The 26575-nt window shown below is 44.9% G+C and overlaps 3 protein-coding genes across 6 annotated transcripts; 1 reads left to right on the top strand and 2 right to left on the bottom strand.

The window, feature by feature from the left end:
• The first annotated feature begins 2930 nt into the window (after positions 1-2930).
• Positions 2931-13383, top strand: LOC133913224 (uncharacterized). Its single transcript, XM_062356307.1, has 3 exons — positions 2931-3984; positions 10535-10722; positions 12606-13383. The coding sequence occupies exons 1-3, from the start codon at positions 3078-3080 to the stop codon at positions 13023-13025; spliced, it is 1515 nt and encodes a 504-aa protein (XP_062212291.1). The 5' UTR covers positions 2931-3077; the 3' UTR covers positions 13026-13383.
• Positions 13384-13406: 23 nt separating this feature from the next.
• On the bottom strand, positions 13407-16147 carry LOC133913225 (ACT domain-containing protein ACR3-like). 3 transcript variants are annotated; one of them, XM_062356309.1, is made up of 7 exons: positions 15939-16147; positions 15496-15670; positions 15370-15415; positions 15165-15279; positions 14286-15028; positions 14070-14174; positions 13407-13977 (listed from the first exon to the last, which is right to left on the bottom strand). In XM_062356309.1, exons 2-7 carry the CDS (start codon positions 15564-15566, stop codon positions 13594-13596), a joined length of 1464 nt encoding a protein of 487 aa, XP_062212293.1. In that variant the 5' UTR covers positions 15567-15670; positions 15939-16147; the 3' UTR covers positions 13407-13593. The 3 variants fall into 3 exon arrangements, with proteins under 3 accessions (XP_062212293.1, XP_062212292.1, XP_062212294.1); XM_062356308.1 differs by lacking the exon at positions 15939-16147 and adding an exon at positions 15770-15922; XM_062356310.1 differs by lacking the exon at positions 15939-16147 and adding an exon at positions 15792-15911.
• A 6661-nt stretch (positions 16148-22808) lies between these two features.
• Positions 22809-25826, bottom strand: LOC133913223 (uncharacterized). 2 transcript variants are annotated; one of them, XM_062356305.1, is made up of 8 exons: positions 25525-25826; positions 25243-25316; positions 24630-24772; positions 24497-24543; positions 24315-24423; positions 24059-24120; positions 23529-23643; positions 22809-23105 (listed from the first exon to the last, which is right to left on the bottom strand). In XM_062356305.1, the coding sequence occupies exons 1-8, from the start codon at positions 25792-25794 to the stop codon at positions 22945-22947; spliced, it is 981 nt and encodes a 326-aa protein (XP_062212289.1). In that variant the 5' UTR covers positions 25795-25826; the 3' UTR covers positions 22809-22944. The 2 variants fall into 2 exon arrangements, with proteins under 2 accessions (XP_062212289.1, XP_062212290.1); XM_062356306.1 differs by having other exon boundaries at positions 25618-25826.
• Positions 25827-26575: the final 749 nt, after the last annotated feature.

The following is a 26575-nucleotide window of genomic DNA, read 5'->3' as shown; positions in this document are numbered from 1 at the left end:
ACATCAAAAAATCCTATGCTGATTTTCATCAAGTTCAGTCTCCTTGAAAGCAGTGTATGTGCCAAGGTTCCTGACCTTCAAAATTTTGCACACGGGGTAGGTTGCAATAAGAAGCCTCATATATACCCCACCGCTTCTCCAAGGCTTTCTGCTTCACATGCCAAGCTTTTTGATAAATAATCTCATATTTGAACTGTTGTAACATTGATCGTTGGATGAACGAGCATTCCATGTCGCGCTTCTGAATAATCTCAATGAACAATTCATTTAAAACTAGTGCAGCAGTGAGGTTGTGGTGCTTTTAACCAACATTTTCCAGTATACAATTGTGCTGAACCACTCTAGAGGCTATCCAATGCGTCGAATGCTTCGGCTTATATGCATGAACATAAAAGCTGCATCCGTAAGTTCTGCACTTGACACTGTACTTTTCTGGGCTTGAGACAGCAACAAATACATCTGTGTGTGATGTCACTGTCCACCGTACCACTGCATCCTTCATTTCAGACTGAATGGGAAACACCTAATTTAGGTGAACCATACTTGAACTATATTCCTAAAGGGAGTTATGGTTCTCATTGCATCATCGCTTTGTTCAGCAAGTTCAATTCTTCTGGGATGATAGTATTAGAGCAGTCATCATCCTCCTCCTCCTCATCATCATCACAATCATCTTTATCTACATTTACATATTCCAATAAAATTTCTTCCTCATGAATTACATTACAATCCACGTTTTCGAGCACAACAATAATTTCTTCAATTTCCTCCCCTGCATCAGCTTGACCCTCCTCAACCTCTGCTGCCTGCCTATGCACAACAACCTCTGCCTCAGTCGTATGCCTTTGTTCAACTTCCTCCATTGACACTGCATGTCCACGTATATCCTCTTCTTCTACTAGTGTTGCTGCACTACTACTATCATCCACTTGTCTTGGACATGGATGCACCAGGATATTGAACTCAGCCCGACGCCGCCTGCATCACTCCAACCATTTCAACCACTTGTTTGTCCGATACACCAGCTTTAACTATCAAAAAACTGGATTTAACGTACGAGTCTACATGCATTGCATCATAACAGAAGAAATCTAGGGGTCAAGCTGAAAGTATTAGGTGAACCACATTTTCATCTCTTTCATCCTTGTACCCTCAGGGTTTGGGTGCTCAAGGATGGTAAATGAAAAATTGCTCAAATCAACACCAGATGAACCGTTACGGATTTGACCATTTCCATAGAATACTTTAAGATTTATAGAGTTTGACATAACTCTCACCTAAAAAATATATCAATTAGATTACTAACTTATTGTCCCAATTAATTAAAAAATAAAAATAAATTATATTCATACAATACGACTAACTTAAAACTGACTAACACAATGGCCATGCCGACCCACCATTTATGGTCATAAAATGTGAAGTATTGTAGTCTGTGTTGCCTAAAATCTAGTCAATATTACAATCTTAAATCTAAAATGGGGATAACATTGTTAAATAAATATATTACTTGCAACAACAAATTTAATATATTTAATTCTCAAGAACTTATTAATTAATACCATATGATGTTAGGAGTCTTACGAATTTTCAAATACATAATATTCATTGAATTTTAAATTTTAACATAAATACTTCGATGTTGTATTGCTTTTTAGATGCTCTTTTTGTTTTGTTATTTTCTATTGCAAACCACTAGTCCTAAGTCAAAATAATCCAATAAATATTGTATTTTAGTGTAAAGCACATATTATCACAATTCAATAATATAATCCTACATACATCATCTTAATTAGAATACCAAGATCTAATATTTGTACGTATATATATTTTATTTTCTTTACCTAAAACTCAAAATAATCTAATACAAAGATTTGGACTAAAAACAACATTTACAAAAGAAAAAATATTTTTCTAATATCTAATTAAATCTACATACAAATAAAACAATAGATATACATTGAAAACAAAATTAATTTTTTTAACTTCCTCTTCTTCTTCCTACCCTTCTCCTCCCTCCTCCTTCTTCTCCCTCCTCCCTTCTTCCTCTTTTCTTCTCTCTTCTCCTCTCTACTCGCACCGTCGCGCCTAAGCAGCGAAATGAGATAGAGTTCACGGGTGAGGACGTAAGAGTGAGGGGTCACGAGGGGCACAGAGTTTTCGATCACCTATTTGGTGAAAATTAATTTTCCATCTACAGTTTAATGACAATTAGTTTTCATCTAATAGTTTGACGAAAATAGCCTCGAAATTACCACCGGGACCCGTAACTTCGTCACCGGGGACACGTTACCTATTTTCACCATAAGGTTTGATGAAATCAGTATTTTCGCCGTACGGTAGGACAAAAACTTATTTTCACCAAACCGTTAAACGGATATGTATTATTTTTAGAATTTCTTCATTTTCAGTATTATTTCTATAATATCAATAAAAAATAATATAAAAAAAATTCCGGATCAGGAGGCCCCTCCTCGTGCCACACCCCGTCCCTCCTCGTGGCCACTGTCTCATCATCTTCTTGATTGGAAAGGCAACCATCATTCTCCTCTACCGCTAACGTCACCACTGGTTGAAAAATCTAGCTGTGCAATTGCGGGAGCTACTCTACTAGTATATCTCCTAGAAATGAGTAGATATGTCTTGAAAAGCAATTTACACTCTTGTATTTCCTTGAATGACAAAATTTGAAAGTTTGTAGCATTTTGTTTCGTTAATGAAATCAGGATAGCATACTTTTCGAAGAAAAGAACTAAAAAAAAGCCTTGCCATGAAAAAATAGTTTCCTAACATTATTACTTTCACAATTTACCCCATCAAAAAAAACTTTCACAATTTACAAGGTCCGTTTACATCCTGGTCCTACCTATTTCAGATGAACGATCCAGATCTAATAACCGCAAGAGCTACGGTACTCGAGCAAAGCCACGAGGGCCGAGCCCAGTTCCAACTCAGCAAACCATCCGTCTCTGTCTCTTCTCCCGGTTCAGTCCATTTCAAACACGAACCCGAAAAGGAGCGGCCGATTGAGCCAACCCAACCCAACCCACCCGCCTCGCCGCCGGCGGTCGCCGGAGATGTCATGGCTCGCCCGCTCCCTCGCTACCTCCCTCAACATCCCTGACGGCTCCAGCGCCGACGACGACCCCGACGCCGCCGTTGCCACCCCATTTCCCTCTTCCTCCGCGCTCATCCCGCCGCCGCCGCCGCTTCCTCCCCATCCGCTGCATTCGGCCGCGGCGGAGGGCGTCAAGGAGGACCTTACTGAGCTATCCAAAACCCTGACGCGCCAGTTTTGGGGCGTCGCCAACTTCCTCGCGCCACCGCCGGGGGAGGCCTCGACCTCCTCCTCGCCTCCGTCGGCGGGGGACCAATCCGGCGCTGCGGAGACGCCGCCTGAGATTGCCGGGATCCGGAGCGACTTATCGGAGATCGGCGGGAGGTTCAGGAGCGGGATCTCCCGGATCTCAAGTCAAAAGGCCGTGTCTGGGTTTTCTAGGATGGCCTCCAATTTCTTCGCTCCTGAAGACGACGAGGAGAACGAGTGGGAGGAAGAGCAGAGACGAGAGATTAGGTATGAGATGGGGGAGGAGGGGGTAAGACATGAGGTGCAGGGCGACGAGGTGTGGCATGAGTGGGAGGAGAGGGCAAGACTTGAGGTCGACGACGGCGAGGTAAGGCACGAGTTGGTCCATGGCCACGAGTTGGAGGTGGAGAGGGTAAGGCATGAAGAGGACGGCGAATTGGTGGAGCATATAGTAAGGCATGGGGAGAATGGCAAATTGGAGTTTAGAGTAAGGCATCAGGAGGGTGGTGAATTGGAGGAGAGAGTAAGGCATGAAGAAGAGGAAGTGGAGGACTGGGATGTGATTGGTATCACCGAGGAGGTGCTTGCATTCGCCCAAAACATTGCCAGGCACCCAGAGACCTGGCTCGACTTCCCGCTGCTCCCTGACGATGACGAGTCTGATGGACCATTCTCATGTAATTTCTTCACCTCTCACTCCAAGTTATTGCTTCTGAATGATATAAAATGTAAAGTTTCAAGTTTATCATCATTGGGAAGATGTGTTGCTAGGTTTTGTTTTTGTCCAAGACATATGGAATTAATTTTTGTCCACTATCACACTCATAAATTCATCTTCCATGCCTATGACGAAACTGTAACAACATGACAACCCTGTTTGCTGGAAGTAGATTCATAGTACATGTGTGTAGGAGTTGGGATAATTGGGTCATTAGACATTGTCGGGGATAATCCTTAACAGTGAATCCGGCGTATACCTATCGATGAACGCGCTGATCAACGTTTCTTAGGGTTGGATCTAATGAACTCAAAAACACGATAATTTTATCCAGATTCAGGCCTCCCGTGGGATAATAGCCCTACATCCTGTGTATTTTCTTATAGATTGGATGAACTTGTTACATAATGTGTTTTACAAGTTGAGTCATCCCCTCGTTATATACCAGGGAAAAGTTGTACATACAAACGGATTGTAGCAAACTCTGTGGTAGACCTATACTTGACGAAGCCAACTACACCTAGCCCGTCCACATGATAGGCACGTCCATCCTGCTCTAGTCGTCCTGCACGCCTTGTCCCATCCATTGGACGCTGTCACGCTCGCTTGCGAGGCCATCCCGTAGCATTTCACTGCACACCACACCTGCCCACGACCTTGCTCATCGAAAGGGGTGCCTGGGGAAGGAAAACACTCGAGTGAATGACATTAAATGTGATTCAACTAGTTAGTGAGTACCTGTCCTGCGCTGGTCGCAGGGTTTTGCTCCGCGACCAGGGGACTGGTCGCATGATATCTGTCCATTGGCTGACACTTGGCAGCATGGGGCCCGCCTGGTCGTAGGGTTTTGCTCCGCGACCAGGGAACTGGTCGCATGATATCTATCCACCGGCTGACACTTGGCAGCATGGGGCCCGCCTAGTCGCAGGATTTTGCTCCGCGACCAGGGGACTGGTCGCATGATACCTATCCTCCGATTAACACTTGGCAGCGTGGGTCTCTTCTGTTAGGGCACCCCTTACCTATTACACCGACAATAGTCCTCAAGCTTCATTGCGGTTGTGGTGGACCGAGTGGTTTGCTGTAGTATCTCATGGTCGTTGTGCGACGAGTGGTCGTGGTCGCTGTGTTACGTGTGGTCGTAGTTAGGTCCGGTCACGCCACTTGGGACCTAGGTGAGCGCATGTCTGCCCTAGGGAGTGGTTGTTGATGCGGCACGCCTTGGTGGTCGACTCAGGAAACCGCATCCCAGGGGGAGGTTAAATGTTCAGAGAGAGAGAGAAGGTGGGAGGGAAAAAACAAAACGGCGTTGGACTCGAGGAATTTTGATTCCCCAAGCATGGTTTTTTGAAATTTGAAAGGACCGGGCCCCACGACGGTTGAGATATCGCGGCGATCCTTTATGTTGGAGTGATGAGGTCCTTTACGAACCTTTCCATCGCCTCTGTTAGCCCCCAAACTTCCGTGCCCGCAGCCCTTCATCTCCAAGCACTGTTCTTGACACCGAATCAGCCTCCGCCAACATCCGATGGCGCGCGCCAGCAGCGAACCCGCTTTTCCTAAGTCCAAGTGCGATGCGGCAAGACTGAAGCAAATGCATGACGTCAGTTGATGAGAATATACAACGCTACTTAGTCTGTCATGTTCATGAAGTTGTGCGCATGTGTTCAGAGGATTTCAAGGGCAACAATATTGATATTTGGAAAGCAAATCAAGTCTTCTTTCCAACAGATCAAACGGTACAAGATTTGGAGGTTCCTACCAAGAGTTATGACTGTTTCGTTGGATGTTGTGCAGGCTGTCATGGCAACATGTGGGGATTGCTAAGCATGGAAAGTTCGAGGTTTACAAGGCATTATTTGAAGATATGTAGTAGTTCTACGGACTTCTAAATATTTAGCAGACTTCCTTTTCGTGATTGACATGGATTCAAGTCATTCCTAACATGGAGTTTGAATATTAGGAAGGTTTGAATTCAATTCGGATTGATCTCGTCACAGGCAGCAGACCTGGATTAAAAGTTCATATCTCTCATGTACGGAGTCCGTTTCGAACGTATGAGTAACTGTTGGAAAGCTTATTTGATGGCCCACACAATGGATCTAGTACCAACCTCTGTTTCCTTTCGGTTGCACTGAAATATCAAAGAGAAACCAACGGCGGAAGTTTAGTCTTTAATTATTCGAGTCTAAGTCATGTAATGAGTTTGTTTCCTATTTTAGGTGTCTTAGGAGTCTATATAAGTTGGGGGTATGTGTTCATGTAACTCAGACTCGAAATTATGAATATATTTTAGCTATAAGCTTCTCGCATGATGAGGGTCTTATGCTCATTCTTCCTATGATTAGGCATAGCCAACAAAGAGGGGAATAGGGCATTCCAATCAAAATCATGCTTACTTTTTCACTGGAAATTTAGGGTTCGATAGTTATCTTTGAGAGTGAGATTTGATGAATCCATAGAGGTGCAAGTCCCTGCAATGGCAGCGGGTGAACACCTACGATTCATCCTTGTTCATCTTCGGTGATCCTACATCGAGAAGATCGGGCCATTCCTTCTTACATCATACGGTTCCTTCCGTATCATCGACTTACTCACCCGCCGCTTGACCTCGAAGTACCGCTCTGGGGAGAGCGCGTCTGCTCCTCGCTAGGGGGAGGTCGTGATGTTTGTTTCCTTCTTCTTGGTTGGCCTCGTGCCGTCCTTCTCCAAATTCTTCACCACCGTCATTTCCTTCTACGACATCTGTCATCTTCACCTCAACAATAATTCGATTCTCATGCTGAGCATTTTTGCTCATCTGTGTGAGAACTTCGTCGGGGCCGAACCGTGCCTCAACCTTTTCCGGTTCTTCTACACATGCCGGTCAGTGATCGGGTCGGCCACCGGAAGCTGCGGGTTCCGTCTCCGCGACGGTGCCGCGGACTCCTCTATCGAGGTGGGCCTCAAGTCGTCGCGATCGAGCTGGAGGGAGGATTGGTTCTACCTCGCGATAGACAGCTCCTTGGACAACCTCCACGTGCAGAGCGCGCCGGTGCAGGTCAACGGATCAGCCAGCTTGAAGAGGCCAGAGTGACTGCATTGGACATTGTCCATGATTTCATCAAGCGCCGGTTGTGCCCCTTGCAAAGGAGGGCATATCCGGCATTTCAGTACGTTGGGCTTGACGATGTCTCTCGGGAGAGCTCTGCAAGTAATACCGCAGCCGTTTCCTTGGCGTTTTTGTTAGGTGTGCGACCTCTCAAGTTTCCATATTACGCATATCTTACTGACGAAGTTGCCGACTCATGGGTCCGAATCCTAATGTCGGGTGCCCTGAGGAAAGATGCCCCTTTGTCCAGTGCTCTTCCGCTGTGCGATATCTCTTTGTCTGAGAGGGCACGGCTTAGGAGGGTAAGTTTGGCATTTTCCTAAAATTCCCGCCTCTAAGCCTTCTTCTGGGTTAGAGTTTCATGGTTTGTGCTGCTGTAGGGTCTTCCTGAGGTTGATATTTTGCATCCGATAGTCGATGAGGTCATGGGGGTCGCCTAAGACATCAATATTGGCGCCCAAACGATCCCTCCATCGTCTAGTACCGCCTCGGCCGGCAACCAATCTCGGCGCGGCGACGATTAGGCCGTTCAGAGTCGGCTATTGACCACGGGTGGAGGCTCTGCGAGCAGTGCCGGTCAGCAAAGGGACGACCAGCCTCGCCCCAAACCAGCCAGGGACGACCTGGCTACTGCTCGGAGTCGACTATCGACCACAAGTAGAGGCTCTGCGAGCAGTGCTGGTCGGCATAGGGATGACCAGCCTTGCCCCGATCCAATCGGGGACGACTAGGCTGCTGCTCTTCAAGCCTCAGGGCAAGGGGGGAAGAGATCGGCGGTGGATTCGGCCTCCCCAGAAGCGTCCGAACGCGCCCATGGGACGTCGACCACCGGCGGCTCTCTGGCGGTTACGATCTCCCCCCTCCCCCCCACCCCGCGCACACGCGCGCCTACTCTTAGTGGCTTCACAAGGACGAGAGTTGTGCTCACCGCTTCGACCACGCGGTAAACTCTCCGGCTAGTCGTAGACACATCGAGTTCTTTTCTTGACTCCGTAATTCATGGTCGCTGCAGGTCTTCGACCCCATCAAAAACTCCGGTCTTCCTGTTTCTGGGTGACTCTCTGGCCCCAGATTACGTCGTGGAGGTTGCGGTGGTGAAGCGAGTTGCGCATGTCTGCGGGTGGATTGTCTCGATACGGTGGAGGTCTCCTTGTACTCCCTGTTACTGAGGGAGCATGGGTTCCCTCCAGCTGCGGAGTCCACTGCGAACCCTGCCGACCACCACCTTGACCACACCTTGTGGTGGATGGGGTGCCGGCTACCACGGTCTGGCGCTTGACGGTCTCTACCAAAAAGGCGAGATCGCGCAGCCATGATGCTACTGGTGAACTCTCTTATACCGCCACTGGTGGGTGTCTAAGAAGTACTCGCGCAGTCTACAGGTTCTGTACGGGGGTCATGGCCCCGTAGTCAAGTCGCTGATCGCGGAGCGGTGAGTCATCGTGACGCCACCGCCAAGGTCTCAACCTCGGGCGGGCGCTCCTCCAGGTTGCGCTGCAGTTGCTGGGGCAATATAGGACCATCTCCATGCTTGGTGCTGGGCTGGTTTCCCTCTTGGCCTACGACCTGGGGCTCACCTTCGATTCTCGTGACATGAGCGTCTCTGTTGCCCCTGGTTGCATGGGCCGCCATGCAAACTTCATGTTTGGTCTCGGAATCCTTTAACTCCATCTCGGTGTCCCATGCTTAGAGCACACCAGGCTCGTCTGGGTCGTACCCTATGATGAAAACCTCGCGACGGTCAGGGTACTCGAAACGGGACTCTGTGGCCATCATAGATCCAGACAAGGGTAACCCAACCATAGTCTCCAAATCTGAGAAAATGCGAAAGGCACGACTCTACTTGGCATGCCAACTATCAGGGGATAATCACTGACAATGAATCCGGGGTATACCGGTCGATGGACGCGTTGATCAATGTTTCTTGGGGTTGGATCTAATGGACTCAAGAACATGAGGCTTTTATCTAAGTTCAGGCCTCCCATGGGATAATAGCCTTACGTAATGTGCATTTTCTTATGGATTGGATGAACTTGTTACATAATATGTTTTACAAGTCGAGTCCTCCCCCTTTATATAACAGGGGAAAATGTGTACATACAAACAAACCATGCCGAACTCTGTGACAAACCTATACCTGACGAAGCTAACTACACCTAGCCCATCATGACGATGGATAGGCACGCCCGTCTTGCTCTGGTCGTTCTGCACGCCTTGTCCCATCCACTGAATGTCGTTATGCTCGCCTGCGAGGCCATCTCTCAACATTAAATTTTGTGAGACAGGTCACTGCACACCACGCCTGCCCACGACCTTGCTCACCGAAAAGTGGTGCCTGTGGAAGGAAAACACTCGAATGGATGACATTAAATGTGATTCGACTGGTTAGGTAAGTAACTGCCCTGCAACTAGCAGGGGGCTAGTCACAAGCTGCTGGCCACAGGGTTTTGCTCTGCGATTAGGGGATTGGTCACAGGAGCTCTGTCCTGGTCACAAGGTGAGGCCGTGGTTTTGAGGATATCTGTCCGCTGGCTAACACTTGGCAGCTTAGGGCCCGCCTAGTGGGGCATCCCTTTACCTATTACACCGACATACATGATGACTTTGAACATTACAATGGATTTCTTATGCATTCTTTGTACTAACATGTATGGGTATAAAATTATCTTTGCTTAGCATCCATAACAAAATATTGTGAACTTTTGTCCATGGGAGCTTGAAAATCTTCTATAACTATCTTTGCAAAAGATCTTTCTTTTTGTGTGAGCAATAGCTTGGGCAATGAACCTGTGCTTGCTTGACACCAGCATCCTATCTTGCATCAATGTTTGATGGTAATTTTCCTGTTATTTCCAAATTGAAGCTCCCACATCCAGGATTCCAGTGCCACAGAGTGTTGCATGATCATTTTCCTGTGAGATCCCATTTTTCATTGGTATTTCTGATAATCAATTCTTCAGTCTGCACCAAGTCCTTGATGCCCAAGAATGTGTTGGTGGCTTAGTGCTATGCTCAGTAGCCCTGAGGCGTTGTGCGTCATTCCTTAATGAATGAACAGAATCCTAATAGATTGGTACCTAAAGTAAGATTTCCTAATGTGTAGCAATAGCACAGGAAAAAATGCTTGTCTGTAACAAGTTGAGTGTGGGGGCTATGATCAAAGTTCGTGAAACCCTGTATATGCAGGTAGTAATATTCGTTGCAATTATATGATTTGAATAGTATACGTTCGTGATACTATTTTATTTAAGATTTCACGTTGATTTATGTTTTGAAGTGTCTTCTGCATTGTTGACTCTACTGTAACTGCCAAACTATGAATGCCTTGGTTGCTCCGCATTTTCATTGTTTTTTCCACCAGTTCTGTACATGTGTAAGTGCTTTCTTAACTTTTTCAATAATCTTTTTATTCCTTCAGATTTTGACATGTCTGATGCTCAACAAGAACATGCCTTGGCTATTGAGAACCTTGCTCCCAGATTAGCAGCTTTGCGGATTGAATTATGTCCAATCCATATGCGCGAAGAATGCTTTTGGAAAATTTACTTTGTTCTTCTACATCCTAGACTGAATAAGCATGACGCTGAACTTCTGTCAACACCACAGGTAAAATGCTCCGCACTCTAGATATTACATGTTCCAGACATGGGGTAGATAGTAGTAAAGCTATAAGGGGCTATTGGTGCGTGCAAGGAAAAAAGGAAAGAAAAGTTAATAACCCCTGACAGGCTGCTCTATCATAACAAGTTAGGTCAGAATATATTGGAATTTAATTGCTAAAAATAACAATGCTATTCTTATCTGTATATCTTGCGAATTCTGGTTTGATATTCTTCATTAGGTCAGTGGATTTATTAAGATAGCTCTTTTGTGATGTTCTGGTGTTCTTTTTTTGAGCCACTGGCACAACTGTGTTTTACAATTGGGTTGTTCTTCACTTTTAAAACTAACGCAATCACACCGGCATGCTTTAGATCTAGGTAGTCTGTATGTATAGATTAGGTCTCTGTAGCTAGATTTTTATTCTCCAGTATGTATCCACGGTTCGGATTTATTGGTGCAGCATTTGTTTGATATTTCTTGTTCCGTACTAACTCAATGTTGAGAAATCGAAGTGCTTGCCCTTCGAGTGCAAATTCAAGCAAGATGCCTATTGTAACAGTTACCAGTTACATCCAATGATTGGACTCAAAAGTCTCACTAGATGTCAAACAAGTATGTTATGGTAGGGTTTTTAAGAGATGTCCTAATTGGACAAAATAAATGCAGAAAATTGTGCCTGTCTGATTATCAGAGCTCTTCTGGTAGTAGAGTTCAGTGGCCTTCTGTAGATTCTGCTGCCTAACAGCGTAGGACGCCTGTCTGTTTATGTGTATTGTGCCATACCAAGAACCTTTTTTATGAGAAACAGTTTAACAAAATGCCAATTAAGCACTTGCAAAATTCGCAGAAAGAGAACTAGAAGTATGTATTTTATCTTCAAGCTGCTGTTGCCCTTTCCAGTTTTCCCTTTGCAACCTTCTCCAGTTGAGAAGCAATAATGTAATTTGGCTGCTTGTGCTGATGTAATCTTGAGGTTGCTTAGAATATATAATCTAGCTAATCCCTTGTCTTCTTTTTCCATTTGGTTGATATGGGTCATTTGCAGCACATCTCCTTAATGCTCCCATGCACCCTAGTGTCAATGGCCTCCAGAAGAATTAAAGCTAGTCTCAAAGCTCTCATGCACCATAGTCAATAACCTCCAAATGAATTAAAATTAGTTTAGGTATACAATGAGTTGTCTTACTAGGTACTACACACAAAATAGATGTCGTTTTAGAATGTGTGCAGTCAAACTTCAAAAACTTTGATCATTAATAATTTAATACACACCAAATTGCTAGGATTCGATACATGTAAATGATATGAGTGGATTCGCCATGAAAAGTGCTTTGATATGATTATATAATTAATAAAGTTCACTAAGAAATAATTATGAAAAATAATGTTAAAATATGTGTATTGGAGACCGTGTCGATGTCCTAAATGACAAGTAAAAAAGAACGGATGTAGTATTAAAATTTGAAACTCCAACTCAATCAACAGAGGAAGTCATGTAGAAAAGTTAAAATTTAAAGTGGAAACTCAATCAGGATGTAAAGTGCTTACTATATTGAGTTACATTCTCAATATTTGTAGTTCTTTATAATTGCTTTTATAAACTAGATTTGCGGTTGAAATTCGCAATGTGGTGGAACTTCTTTCCCTCCAACTGACTTGATTGCTGGAAAACTTTTTGAGGTCCATTTAAGGCATGGGTGCACTAAAAGGAGGGATGCACGTTAGCATATTAGATGTCCTGGTTGGTGCAATCATAACTAGGTGTAGCATACTAAAAAAAATGCTCGTTTGCCATTTGTGCTGGCACCATAGTTTGTATCAGGATGATGCAAGGCAAAACTGCCCCAGCCGGTCACCTAAGTTCAATTCTTGTTTTTTTTTTGCAGATCGTGGAAGCTAGAGCAATGCTTATGCAACGTTTGCAGTGCCAGTCAAAGCTCGAAACAGAACAGCTATGTCATAATAAGGATGATCTTGGAGTTCAGTCAGGAGAGGACACCTTAAAAGCTCGTACAGAGGCATTCCCATCTGCGCGACAGGAAGCTGCTTCTGTCGTACCCATAACAGAATTTGAGATTGAAAAGCATCCTATCCATGTAACTGAAGTTGCAGTAGTGGACAAATCGGTCATCAAAGAGCAGCTCACCAAGGTTCATACCGAGACCTCAAATGTCTTGCAAGAGACATTCGATGACGACATAGACGATTGGTTTGATGAGGCCGATCTTGCTGGGCACACCACTATCCACATAGGTGATGAGGAAGATGTGTCTTTTAGTGACTTGGAGGATGATGATGTGAAATGATTTAGTTCCAAGCGAACTTCAACCTGTGTAATGAAAAACTGGACTTTCTACTGTACAAGAAAATGGAGAGGTGTAAGTTGTTTGTCAAAGGAATAGGCTGTACAATGGGAACAGAGAGCTGCTTTATTGTGCTTCCAAGCTGCCGGGGTGAACACACTGTAATCGTTCGCTCAAGAATAAGTCTGCTTCCAAGTTGTTCGTCAAAGGAATAGGCTGTACAGTGGGAACAGAGAGCGGGGCTTCTACGTTCCACCAGCATTACGGTTTGTAATTTTGTTCATACTCTTGTAGTCTTGTGTACATAAGCATTCGTGATGTTACAACTTTACAATAATTAAGTTTCATTCTTTGGTTGGTTGTTCAAAGAATTGCACATAAGAGGAGCAGAATGATCTTTAATATCTCCTGAATTTATGTGCAGTGACAACATGCTATACTTTATATACAAAATTGTTCTGCTTCCTGACATTGTGACACTTGATACCTCAGATCCAGGGAATTACTGGATTTGAGGTACCATTGCAAGCGGCTATGCAGAACAACAGGTGGATTGTTCTGACTAACAGTCTTAAGACCCGATGTAGCTAAAGTTTGTTGAGAGCTTTCCTAGGTGTGACCACAGAAGGCTCCCCAGGGAAGGTCTCGGCCTTTCCTGGGCCTGCCCGGCGACGGGCGGAGCCGGCACGCTGGTCTTCCTCACCGGCGGCCAGCCAGGGGCCTCCTTGACCACGTCGAGCGAGATGTCCATCTCCTGTACCCTGCCTTGCACGGCGCGCACTGCCTCAGCTCGCACCTCGCCGCCAGTGTCCGTGACAAGGTAAAAGATCCCAATGGCCTCGTCCTTGTTCTTGAGCTCAATCCTCAGCAACGACAGGCCGTGCTCCCGCAGTACCCTGGTGAAGTCCGACAGCAACCCCGACCGGTCAGCGGCGCGCACCTCCACCCTCACGCCCTGCAGGACATGCCAATGTACAACGCCCTGTTAGTGAATCGCGGCAGTGCGCGCTCGACGAAGTACCACGGCGAGGAATGGCTAGAGCTGACATGAGAGGTCCTCCGCTCCACTGCGGCGACGAGGCACCGGGAGACCTTCTGCCGTTCGACGTTGCTGTCGACCGTGCGCCCGTCCTTGTGCCTGATGTAATATTCCTCCGTCCATTACGCCAAGGATGACAATGTCAGTCAGGCCCGTATAGTATTCTAGTCAAAATGATGGTGTAGCATGGGCGCATGATCACCCTGACAGAGACCTGTATCTACCTGAATGGCAAGGGGCCCCTGGGATCCAACGGTGGCATGGAAGACGACGTACTGCATGTCGGTGAGCGCGCACACCGTGTCGAACAGCAGCCTGGGGCGATCCCTGCTCGTCATCTTGACGACGGCGTAACCCCTCTCATCCCAGCTGTCGATGGACACCCGCGTCTCCGTGCGCCGGGCCGTCCGCGCGGTGGCTGCCTTTTCGCCCATGCTGAAAAGATCCTCGTCGACGGGCGTCGGGGCCGGGCCGGACTCGTAGTCCCGATCATCGTGCATTAGCTGGTGCAGCCGGCGCTCCGTGTGGACGCGGCCCTGCACGGGCTCCGACATGCACACCCAGTGCCGCTCCCCGGTCACGTTCACCACGGAGTTCACCAGCCGCTCAATGCGCGCCCAGCGGCTCGGGTGCAGTGTCGCGCCGTCCGCGGTGGCCGTCACGTAGAGCACGCCCGCGGCGCGGTCGTTGTGCGTCCACGCCTGACCGGACGCGACGTGGCAGCCGTTGTCGACCAGCGCCGAGATGATGGACGACAGGAGCCCCGGCCGGTAGTGCACCGTGAACTCGAGGGCGGCGCAGTCCGACACGTCCGGCCCGCCCGGCCCGACCACGTTGCCGAGGCACGTGGTGAACTTGGGCGACGGGCCATTGCCGGGCCGGTGGAACGGCACGAGGGCTCGCTGGATGAACTCCGGGAGCGACGGGTCGGTCAGCTTGCGCCCAATCTGGTCCGTCACATGGAACACTGCATTGCGCAACATGACACCAACCAAGAATCAATGGGGAGGCAATGATTGATGTATCTTTCCGTGAATAAACAAGAGTCGAATTTGATGGGCTATGGCATCAAATTGATCAAAAGCGAGAGGAGCCGTTCTTGCCATCCATGAGCCAGCCGCCGTCGGAGGAGATGTAGGACTTGGAGATGACGAGGTCGAGATCGGTGAGCAGCTGCACCATCTCCAGCAGCACGCCATCGCGGTTCACGCTATCAACCTAGAACATAAACCAACCACGCAAAATCAAACAAAAAGAACTTGACTTGACCCAATTCTGTCCATGCTCGACCATGTTCTGAGAACAAACCTTCACGAGCGTGCAGTCCTCGCGCGTCTCATTGTCGACGACAACCCTGCAGCCACACCCAGCTCGTCAAGAACCGATTCAGAGGAAGATGACCTAGAATCTCGCAGGAACGAAGCGGATGCGTACCCGGGGGTGCCGAAGCGGTCGAGGAGCGGATCGAAGTCCGGTTCGAAGTACGGCCCGGAGACGTACTTCATCGCCGAGAACGCAGCGAGCGGCCGCTGGCTTTCTTCGCCGCAATCGCCTCAAGAACAGGGCCTCTCCTTTTCCTGGTTCTATCTATCTCCTTCTTGGAGGAAATCTACAGGGATTAAGATATGTATGGTAAGAAATTAGATCCAATCTGAAGCAGAGCAAGCCAAGAAGAGAAAGAAAAAAAGGAAGGGAAAGAAAACAACACGAGGAACGCGCCCCATGCTCACACGCGAGGCAGCTCATCGTCGGCGCGTCGGCGGAGCGCAGCAAGAACCGCATGCCCTGCACGGAATCGCCAAAAAAGATTTCTCTTATGGCGACGAACAGAGCAGCCGATTATATAATTGGATGAGGATGAAGGAGGTGGCGATTACCTGATTTCTAGAGGAGGCGAGGCGAGGCGAGGCGAGGCGAGGGAAGACTGGAGAGGTCACGTGTGGTGCGGGGGGCGCCCGGCTTCGGGCTTCGATTTGATCTGCGCTCCTCGTTTGTTTCTCTCTGTGCAACTCTGCGAATCGGCGGCGTCTTAGGATTTGAGCAGAGAGCGCGAACGGCCGTCGCGCCACGTCGGACGGACGGACGGACGGACGGACGAGCGGGCACGTGGCGGAGGCAGAAAAATAATTCTTTGGCGTATGGTCTAATGCATTTGGACCCGTATCTAATTTATAGAGCATGCGATCCATGATTATTAGAATGAAGAATTATCTAGTTCTTCAACATATGCCCATATAAATTATTAATAAATTTTCACATTATTACTTATCTGGGATAGCCTAACCGGTCGTGCCAAATAATAAAGTTGTCATGGTTGGTGAACTTTTGTTCTACCATTGTATATGATTCATTCTTGTTGAGATTTGTGTAGTACAAATCAAAAGATAATACTAATAATTTTTTCAACATATACTTTTTCCCAATAACATCTTTGCAATGTTGAGGTACTCCAAATTATCTTCACATATTGTCTCAATGTGATATCTATTTTGTCGGATTAAAGCTGAATATAGTGCTTCGTGTATGTTTACCTTTGTCCCACAAGGTAATATAATTATGTCTCTTTCATAGCCCCATATCAATTTAGCACTTCCAGATATAATATGAATAGTTGCATCTTATGTCAAGATAAGAAAAATACACTTTGCTCTTTAATATGATATGTGTTGTTCCACTGTCTATAAGACCTATCTTCTTCATCTACAGGCTCTTGAGCCAATAACTCGTCCATTCACTGCAAAAGAAAATATACTAATAAATACTAATACGTTTAAAATGAATTATAAGTAGTGAAATAATATAGCCATGAATGCTAAATACAAATATAAGAGAAATTATGCATTCATAATTAAGGTGTAACATGTATTATTCTTACTATTATTACAATATATTATTCATGTATGAAGAAATAAGTAACAACTAGATGATCTATTTTTGTGTGAAGAAATCAACAACATCTAAGTGAGTTGCATCATCGTGGTTGTATTCTCCATAATCTGTTGCACCAATAAGATCATCTTTGAAAATATCATTACCACTACCGCTTAAAAAGTTTGTCTCTGTTTTTTTTCCTTTTCTTCTCAAGTGATTCTTGATATAGATCGATAAAGTATTTTGGTGTACAATAGTTACGTGCCCAAAGAGTTCTTCCTCCATAACGGCGATATGCATTTTCAGTTATTTCACCTTTCTCTTTATCTCTTTTTTCTTATCTTTTATAAGGATTGACTAGGTTCTTGATTGAACACCATAATTTTCTCTACCACGACCATACCAAAATCCATAAACACAACCATGGCCACACGTCCACATCCGTGACCTTGTCCACGTACTCTATTTTAATTATCATATCTAGTTGCATTTGCTTCTAGGAGTGGACTTGAACTACTTGGACGAGACTCGTGGTTTTTCATCAAAAATTTATTATTTTTTTCAGCCACTAGTAAACAAGAAATAAGTTCAAAATATTTCTTGAATCATTTCTCATGGTATTGATGCTGAAGCAGCACATTTGAAATATAAAATGTAGAGTATGTTTTCTCTAACATTTCCTCATCAGTAACCTTATCTCCACATAAAAATAATTGTGAAGTGATTCTAAACATAACTGAATTGTATTCAGAAACACTCTTATAATCTTGCAACCTCAGGTGCAACCAGTCATAACGAGTTTTGGAGAGAATTATTGTTTCCTAGTGATTGTACCTTTCTTCAATTTGTTTCAAAGAACAAATGGATCTTTATCAGTAAGGTATTCGGTCTTTAAACCTGCATGGAGGTGGCAACGAATAAAGATCATAGCCTTAGCTTTGTCTTTATTTTCTGCTTTGATTGTTTCACCAAGTTCATTGGCATTTAAGTGAATTTCAGCATCTAGCACCCAAGACAAATAGTTCTTGCGAGTAATATCCAAAGCCATGAAATCAAGTTTGGTAAGATTCGAAATAGCAAACTACAATATACGGATGCAAAGCATATAAATATAGAACAGAGACAATATATAAATTAAATAGATTAGAAATAATATCTTACCATAGAAAAGGATACGACGATCAGCGAAATATTTTTTTAAAAACGTAATTTATAGTAGCTTATAGAGTACAGATAACGTGTTATATACTAACTACTTATTGACTATCAAAAATTGATATACAAGAATGTAGAGAACGAAGAGGGTGAGAGATAAAATTATATTATATTCTTATTGTTTTCTATCAGATACATGCAAACTCATATATATATATATATATATATATATATATATATATAACATTGTTTCAAGAATTTATGTTAGGAGATTTACATCACTAATGCTATAAAAATTAAAGATTTGATACTATAAAAGTTATGGATATTCACATAAATAAAGATTTCATAATAAGATCAGGTATTATTTTATGGGGAGGCAGCCTGTTGCTAGCGTAGCCTTTGTCCGGTTCATTTCTGAGGACTTCCCTTGTATTTTTTTTTTCTTCTTTGGTTACTCGGCGGAGATTCAATCACTGCTAGCAGTAATTCAGATCTGTTCGTACGATGGTATCTTTGTGCGATTACCTGAGGATTTTTTATGAGAATTCACAAGAAATATTTTGTTTCCTGTGATTACAAGGAAACATATCATGTGCAAAACATACACGTACCACAAATATGCAAACATTCCATGCGGGTCAGCACGCAAGAGATGGAAACTTCGAATTTACTTTCCCGTCATCTACTCGCATTTGGAACACTATCATGCATAAACCATCTGTTAGTTTACACACGTAGGTGTTTACCGACAGCTGACAAGTGGATGTTTTGATTCTTCCTCTCGCAAATTTTGGTTGTTTCAAATGAAATCAATATAAATTCCTCTCAACAGCGAAGAAAAATCGGTTCGCGGCGGCTGGAGGTACGTACTTTGGTCAGTACTTGATAGACGGAACAGGCAGGGCCGATACGTTCGTCTCATCAACTACAGAAAAATCCCAAGTGTGTCGTGTCCGTGGTGGCTAAGATATACTCTGCTGGAAGCAATGTCGCTAGCGCTACTTGCAACAGTCAAGAAGAAGGCCCTGGCCTATGCAAGTTTTAAAAAAACTTCGCGATCTCATTGACGGTTGACGCGATGCGCACAGATCAAACAATGCCGGATCATCCATGGTTTGTCTTGAACACGGGGGAACAAAAATGGGAGCGTCGGCCTGTTCAGCAGCCGGTAGCCAGCGTCCGCCTCGTTAGATTAGGCTCTAAGAAAACGTTTGGTTTGTTTGTCATGGTATGTTTTGCTGAAACTATATAATAATATATGATTATGTGTATGTCTTTTGCTGAGGTCAAAATAACAAAACATTTCTTATTAAAAAATAGAGTGTCCCTTATCGACGAACTTGTTATGGACGGATTTGCTTAGAAGTTGTAGCCGATGATTGGGCTGTACGGATGCACTTCTTGAACAAGAAGACATTGCCATACCGTGCTGTAAGCAATATCAATCTAGATTGTTTAGGTGACTAGTTTCTTCTTAGGGAGAATTCCCTTAATACTATTGAAAAAACTTATTGTTTCCTCCATACCACTGGAAAATTTGATATTCCTTTGTTACCATCGATTTTAACCTTCTTTTCTACTCTGCCACTCCGTCAGCTTCTCCCGTCAAAAAACACTTTTCGCGCGGTTACTGTTCATGGGTGGTGCAGTGACTTCTGTTCCTCCAAAAACAGTTGTCTTTTATTTCTTAAAAAATTCTAAAATTTTTTTACGTGTTTTATAATCCATATGCAACTTATTTTAATTGGATTCACTCGAATATCCTATGTATAATTTAAACTAAAATTCTTCAAAAAAATCTACTTTTACAAATTCTAACAATTGTTAGGCCCTTAAATAAAATCCAAAAAATCTGATAAATTCATTATATTCTTCTTATATTATGGACTAATTTTTAAAATTATTTACATCCCTAGATTATATGGTAAAAAAGTGAGTTTATTTGTAATACTCTTTTAAGTTTAAATTCTCAAATAAGATCACTTTTATAACTTCTAACCATTGTTAGGGTCCAAATAAAATAAAAAATGATAAAATTCACTAATATTCTTGTTATATGATGGAACAATTTTTAAAATTATTTCTAGCCCTATATATAGTGAAAAAGTGAGTTTATTTGTAATCAACTTACACTAACTAATCAAATTCCTATAATCAAACTAAGCAAATAATCTACTTCCGAAGAGCCTAAGCAAATCTATTTCTGAATGGACTAAACGAATAATCTAAGTACTCTAATCTAAATACTCTAGTTACTATAATGTAGGTATTAATTAACTACGTAATCTAAGTATTTACCTGATGGTGTTGCTCCTCTGCTGCTACTTCTTGTGTTGCTCCTCTGCTGCTACTCCTCGCGTTGCACTTCTGCTGCTGCTCCCTTCTCTTCTCGCACTGATGCTTCTCAACTCTGCTACTGTTACCTTCTTTTCTCGTGCTGATGCTTCTCAACTAAAACCAGTGGACTCATTTATTCAACACCAAAACCAGCACGAGACCCTGCATATGTCACAGCCGCACCGAAAGCAATGACAAGACGCGACGTGAGACACCGAAAGCAGCACACGGGTCGGCACATAAGGTGCCGAATATAGGTCGTTTTGACAACTCAAGTGTCCAATATGGTGCACAGTGTCATATTCGACACCTCAGGTGCCGAAAACGATCGAACCCACCATTTTTGGTGCCTCACCGAAACCAAATTTTCAGTAAACAAGGTGCCGAATACAATTACTAAGTTTATAAATACATCACCATATTATTTATTATGCCGTCCATTGTATATTTTTGGATTTTTGCCAATACTCATTGGATGGCGGCGAGCCAGCAAGGCAATTTTGGCAAGAGCAGGCACAAGAGACCACCTATGAGACGTACCAACCCGAAATGCCGTGCCGCTGCGGTGTCCTGGGCACTGACGGCAGCTACGGTTGCAGGCTTGCAGCAGCCGTATATGCACAGTACCATGCTGGCGTGTAGGTGCGCCTAGTGCACAAGCTACGCAACCCAGGGCGCCGGGCGATGCGATGCAGCCGCCAGCCAGATTAAAGGGCGGAACGCCCGCCGTCTCGTGCTACGGCAGCAGCCAAGGGCGACACGGCACAGCGTGGTGGGTGGACGGCGGCCGGGTGGCTGGGCTCGGCCCGGCGCGCGTGAGCGGCCCGCAACCGGCGACGTGCGGTCGCAGCAAAAGACGGCGACGCGCGCCCGTTGCCGCGTCGGTACTCGGTGGCTCCATCATCCTCGCAGCAGCCGTGGCTTCATCACGAGGTTCGCAACGGCCTGGCGACTACGCGCGTACCGGTGAGGCGGCGACGTGAGCGGTGCCCCGGTCGCAACCGGCGGTCACGCATGTGCCGGCCGCATGCGTTCGCTCGGCGGCTTCCGCTACGTGGCCGGGTCGGGCGATAGCCGGTAAGTAGAGCGCCCCATATGGGCCGATACCTGGACCTGAGGTTTCCGTTCCTCAATTTTTTATTTTTTAAATATTTATAAAAAATATATATCTATTTTAAAATATTGCATATCTAGATTATCATCGTCCTTCTTTTTTTTAAGGGCGATAGCAAAGATATCACTCATCTAACGGGTGATGCCTTATAGATCTCACAACGTAACTGTCAAAAATTAAATACCGTAGCCAACGTAACATCCACGTCAACGTATCGTTCAATCAATAGATGTGTTTTCACCTGTTCGCAAGACGACAACTGCACTGGACCCATTGAAAAAATGTGGTCTGTTGAATAGGCAACACCTTTTGCCTGTACACAAATAATGTTGCATGAATGTGATGGATGTGGGCCTCATTGATTAACAAAGACGCTAGTTTTCAGCTTTTGAAAAGCATGCATGCATGCATGTGATTAACAAAAGCATGGTGAGAGCACATTGTGTATGGAAAATGTGTCCCCTGTTTCACTGGTCTCTAAAGGCACAAAGGTATTGTCAGTTGGTTGAATGATATGTCGACGTGTATGTCATGTCGATCATGATATTTAATTTTTAACCGTTGCGTCGTGTACCTCATAAGTTATCACCTGTTGGATATGCGATAATTTATTATCATCCTTCCAACGAGCGATGATAGCATGTACAATATTTTGAAATAGATAAATTTTTTTACCAATATTGAAAGATAAAAATATATAAATAAAAAAGTTCTCCGTTCCTCCGTCCGCTTCACCTCCCGCCTCTCACGTGGCCGCGCCTCCGCCCGACCTCCATACCGAACTACCGAAGTGCGCCGCCACCGTCGCTACGGCAATGGAAAAATTCTTGAGATTTTTGGTTCGTAGTTTGTGTTCGAGAGCTCTCGTGTAAACTTCGTTTGCGGATTAGCATCTTCGACGGCACAGTACTGGTAATGAATCTGCATCCCGACGGTCCTAAGTTGCAAGGAATTGAAGGCACATTCCATGCTATCCGGCGGAGTCGAGTCATAAAGCCATCTGATCTTGATAGGCCTGATCCCGCAGGCAGTATAGGTTTTCGTTTCTCCAAGTGGATTATATACTTTTCAACAGGCAATTTGGAAGACGCGCAACAAGATGATAAAAGGAAAACGATTCCCAGGCAAACCAATTGATGCATTGTTTTCTGGCTTATCGTTCACACGGAAACGGAGGGTTCTACTCAAGAATCAAGATAAACTGAAGCTGGAGCAGAGCACTTCCGTGCTGATGCAGTGGAATTATTCTCCATGATCCTGCTTCGTAAGTCCAACTATATCTTGAATAACATTTCATGGCAGTAGTCACCCAAAAGTTTTCTTTGAGGAGGATATCACCTCGAAAGTTATGGACAAGTTTAGAACACAAAGAAGAACATGACTGCCAACTGTACATTGATCGACTACCTGCATTCCTGTGTTTCCTGGTGTTTAGCATCTGACCATAGCATGAGAGCAGATAGGAGCGAAATTGTGGCCGTCTCAACTCGTAGCCTGCATGGACCAAGACCGACAGGGGCTGCACCTGCTGATTTCAATGCACCTACCTCCTCTTCTGTGAAATCTGAGGAATATGGATGACAAACAGTGCATATTAAATCAGTGACCTAATAATATAACATCGGGTGATTTGGGGCATAGATTATTTTGTGTCGAAGTTAAAGGTACTCCAATCATCTAAGTAGCCTTTGATGCTATAAAATTTAGCACGGCCGAAATTTAATGTAATCCCATATGCGTTTAACAACTCTGCTTAAGATACATGTCTGAATCTACTTTACTACTGTTTTGTTTAACATTTATATATTTAATTTGCATTTATATAATCACATGCTCATAAGTGCGAGCAACAATAACAAATGATCATGACAAACATATTTGGAATAAGCAAGTAATAAGCATCTGGGTGAAAAATTCCAGTTTCAACTGATCAGTGTCACTCTTATTTAAATAATTGGATATGAATCAAACTCTAGATTTCGGTTACCTCCTTCAGGTCCAATAATCAAAAGTCCGCTTTGTTCACTGCTAGATTTTGGCAGAACGCTTAAAAGAGGAGGCGCTTCTGCTGATGCTAAGAAAGCAAGCTTTGACTGTGACACCTGATAGGAAAAAAAGGTCAACATTAGATAAAAAAAAATTGAATAAAACAAAAAGGATTCAGATAATTTTGTGAAGTCACACACAGTGGAGAAATCAAAGATGCAACAGTAGTTCTGGTGGTTCTACATGCGGATGTAGACATAACTACATACCCAGTTTCCATCTATGGTTAGTAAGAAAGTTTTCATTCAACCCATGATCTATCGTGGCACTTTTCTTGTCCCACTAAGAATGACTGTAGTTTGAACTAATGCATTCTGTTAAAGAAAGTACCATAGTCTGCAGAGCATCAAGGTTGCTCTGAAAAGAATGTTACTTGACCACAACAGAAAATAACTCTTAGTATTGAGCGCATGAATTTGAGATTGCTCAAAATATTTCATATATAGATGGCAAAACATAGGCGATACTTACAACAGGAATAAGGTTGCCTATCTGAATTGGGGGCTTCAGCGACATTTCATGTATTCTCTGACCTAAAGAAGACAAGAGCAGTGCAATTAGTTTATTTTAGGTCTCTAAGAAAACAAGAGCAACACAATGTGTTAGTTTAGATCCTTTTGCACAGAATTCTGTGTCGCAACTGCATATGGACACCATGCTAATAACGTATATCAATTGAGCATAAACTAACAGACCATGAAATACAAGAGAGACTCAAACCTCATACATTGTTTAACTGCAGCCAACACAAGACGTTGCAACCTGTCCACCCTATTTTCCGCTATCGTGTGACATCGTTCGGTCAGAAGAGGCGTAACAGTACAAGCTCCAAGTTCCTGAATAGGAAAAGGAAACAGACTTAGAAATGGACAATGAAGAAGCAGAACACCCAAAATGTAAGTAACATACAGTACATTTCTCTATAAGCCAATCCGAACGTCCACCTTTCAGTGTCCCTGGGGATTAGAATTATAAAATGGTTACAGGATGGAATTAAAAAAATCTCTGGGTTTACATACTAAATATACTTCAGTAGACTCACCAAATGCAGCAAAGACATGCCATTGGATGCCTTGAGGAGCAATGAGCATAGCATCCTCTAATAACTCAACATCTGAGCCACTCTTGTCAATTTTCTGTATAGATCCTTCAACTAAACCGCCCGCCCCATCAAATAGTTCAACCCTTTGGTGCAAAGTTACATAATAAATCAGAACGACATTTTGCCAGAAGTACAAGAGTGTTTTTTCTACTATGCTCTATCAACAGTAAGCTCTCCTAGAAAATGTGATATTATAGTTATAGAGGTAACAATGTACTACATCCTAACGTGCACGGGCTGACCAGTTAAAGCACTTCTTGGATGATCATTAACTCATTTCCATGGATGTAAATGTTAAAATTGAAATGTTACACAATCAAATAGGCTTGTCATATCAAAGTATCAAACTTATCAAGGTGAGTTGTTTATGCAGCCACCAACTCATTTGCAAGCCATTGTAATTTCAGGACCAACAGTATGCAAAGAATGAAATGCTCACAAATATATAAACAGAAAAAAAAAACACTGGAGTTCAATAGCAAACATTTTCTCTTGTTGATGCCAGTAACTAATTGCATTTTCACGTAGAAGTCACATGAGCAACGATATAGACCTGTCATTGATGCCAAGGCGCAAAACCCGCGTCATGTGCCAGAACTCGTCTCCTTGGATGCGAACCACCTCACCCTGGAAAGCAATATCAATATCAGTTACAGCCGGAATGAAGCCACGGAACTAAACGTGAATAACCCAATGCCCACCAGTTGTTTGACAAAATGCCAGGATATAAAAGGAAAGGAAAGAATGCTTCATGCAGGCCACGTCTTCTCAACAACCCAATAGCCGAAGTGAGAATGTTTATGTAGCAAGCGCATAAAGTACTAATGAAGCTCACTACGCGCCCAGAAGAAACGAGCACACGGCGTTCGACAGAATGCCTATGCGGCGGGCGATGCGCGGCTGTCGCAGGGGCAACAAGCATGCTTACTTTCGAGGAGGGGAGAGTCGGGGTGTGGAACCGCGGCAGGGTACCGCGAGCGCGGCTCGCGCCTGCGGCGCCGCTGTGCGCGCGCGTCGCGGCGACGAGGAGGAGGCGCCGGGCCCGCGGCAGGGGCCCGCGGAACAGCGCCCAGAAAGGGGAGGAGAAGGCGGCCACGGACGGCATCGCGCGGCACGGCCTGGTCTCGCGCGGCAGGGGTGGGCGAGATGAGAGTTAAAGATGAGAGAAAAAATAAAATTTACTTGCGAATATCGGAGAAGCGCCCAACCTAGCACAGGAGAGAAGCAGGGTACACGGGGAGTTTCGCGGTTTGGACGGCCCGTCGGGCCCACGACGCCGGGGCAGCCTGCCCCGATCGGATGGGCTTGATCCAGAAAAGAGAAGAGGCTTGCTTTCCCTTCTCCTTTTCTTTTAGTCCCATCCGGCGAGCTGCGTTCCCGTGCCGTCGTCGTCTCCTTCCCGGGTGCGTTTTCCGCCATCTGATCGGACCGGCGCCTGCAGAGCCCCATCCCCCTCGCCCGCCTCCGCTGGCACCGCGCGTCAGCCATGCCAGCGGGCCTGCGGCCCCGGTCTTTCCTACCTGGGTCGTGATGGACTATCTGCGTGGATCTGGACGAGCTCCGCGTCGAGCGGGATTGGGAGTGGGCGACGGTCAGGTTCGCGAGCAGGAAGGCCTACGGATGCGCGGAGCACGGCCAGGAGCTCTTGGACGGCCTCACGCTCCTGGCGCGCCTCGTCGAGTACCCCGATCTCACCTCCGCCCTGTACATCCACGCGAACGACCAAGCGCTTCAAAGCATTCAAGAGGAATTCGGCGCGGGCAACGAACCTCACAGGATTAGCGATCCAGCAACCACAAGAACGCGAAATTTTGGGGATTTTTCGGCGGATATATTGATAATTTTGGATACAGAGTACAACAACTAGAGCCGCTAGCTCTAGGGTT

The sequence above is a fragment of the Phragmites australis genome, chromosome 3 (genome assembly GCF_958298935.1).
Source record: "Phragmites australis chromosome 3, lpPhrAust1.1, whole genome shotgun sequence".
Classification (NCBI taxonomy): domain Eukaryota; kingdom Viridiplantae; phylum Streptophyta; class Magnoliopsida; order Poales; family Poaceae; genus Phragmites; species Phragmites australis.
This window is presented reverse-complemented; position numbering and strand designations above follow the sequence as displayed.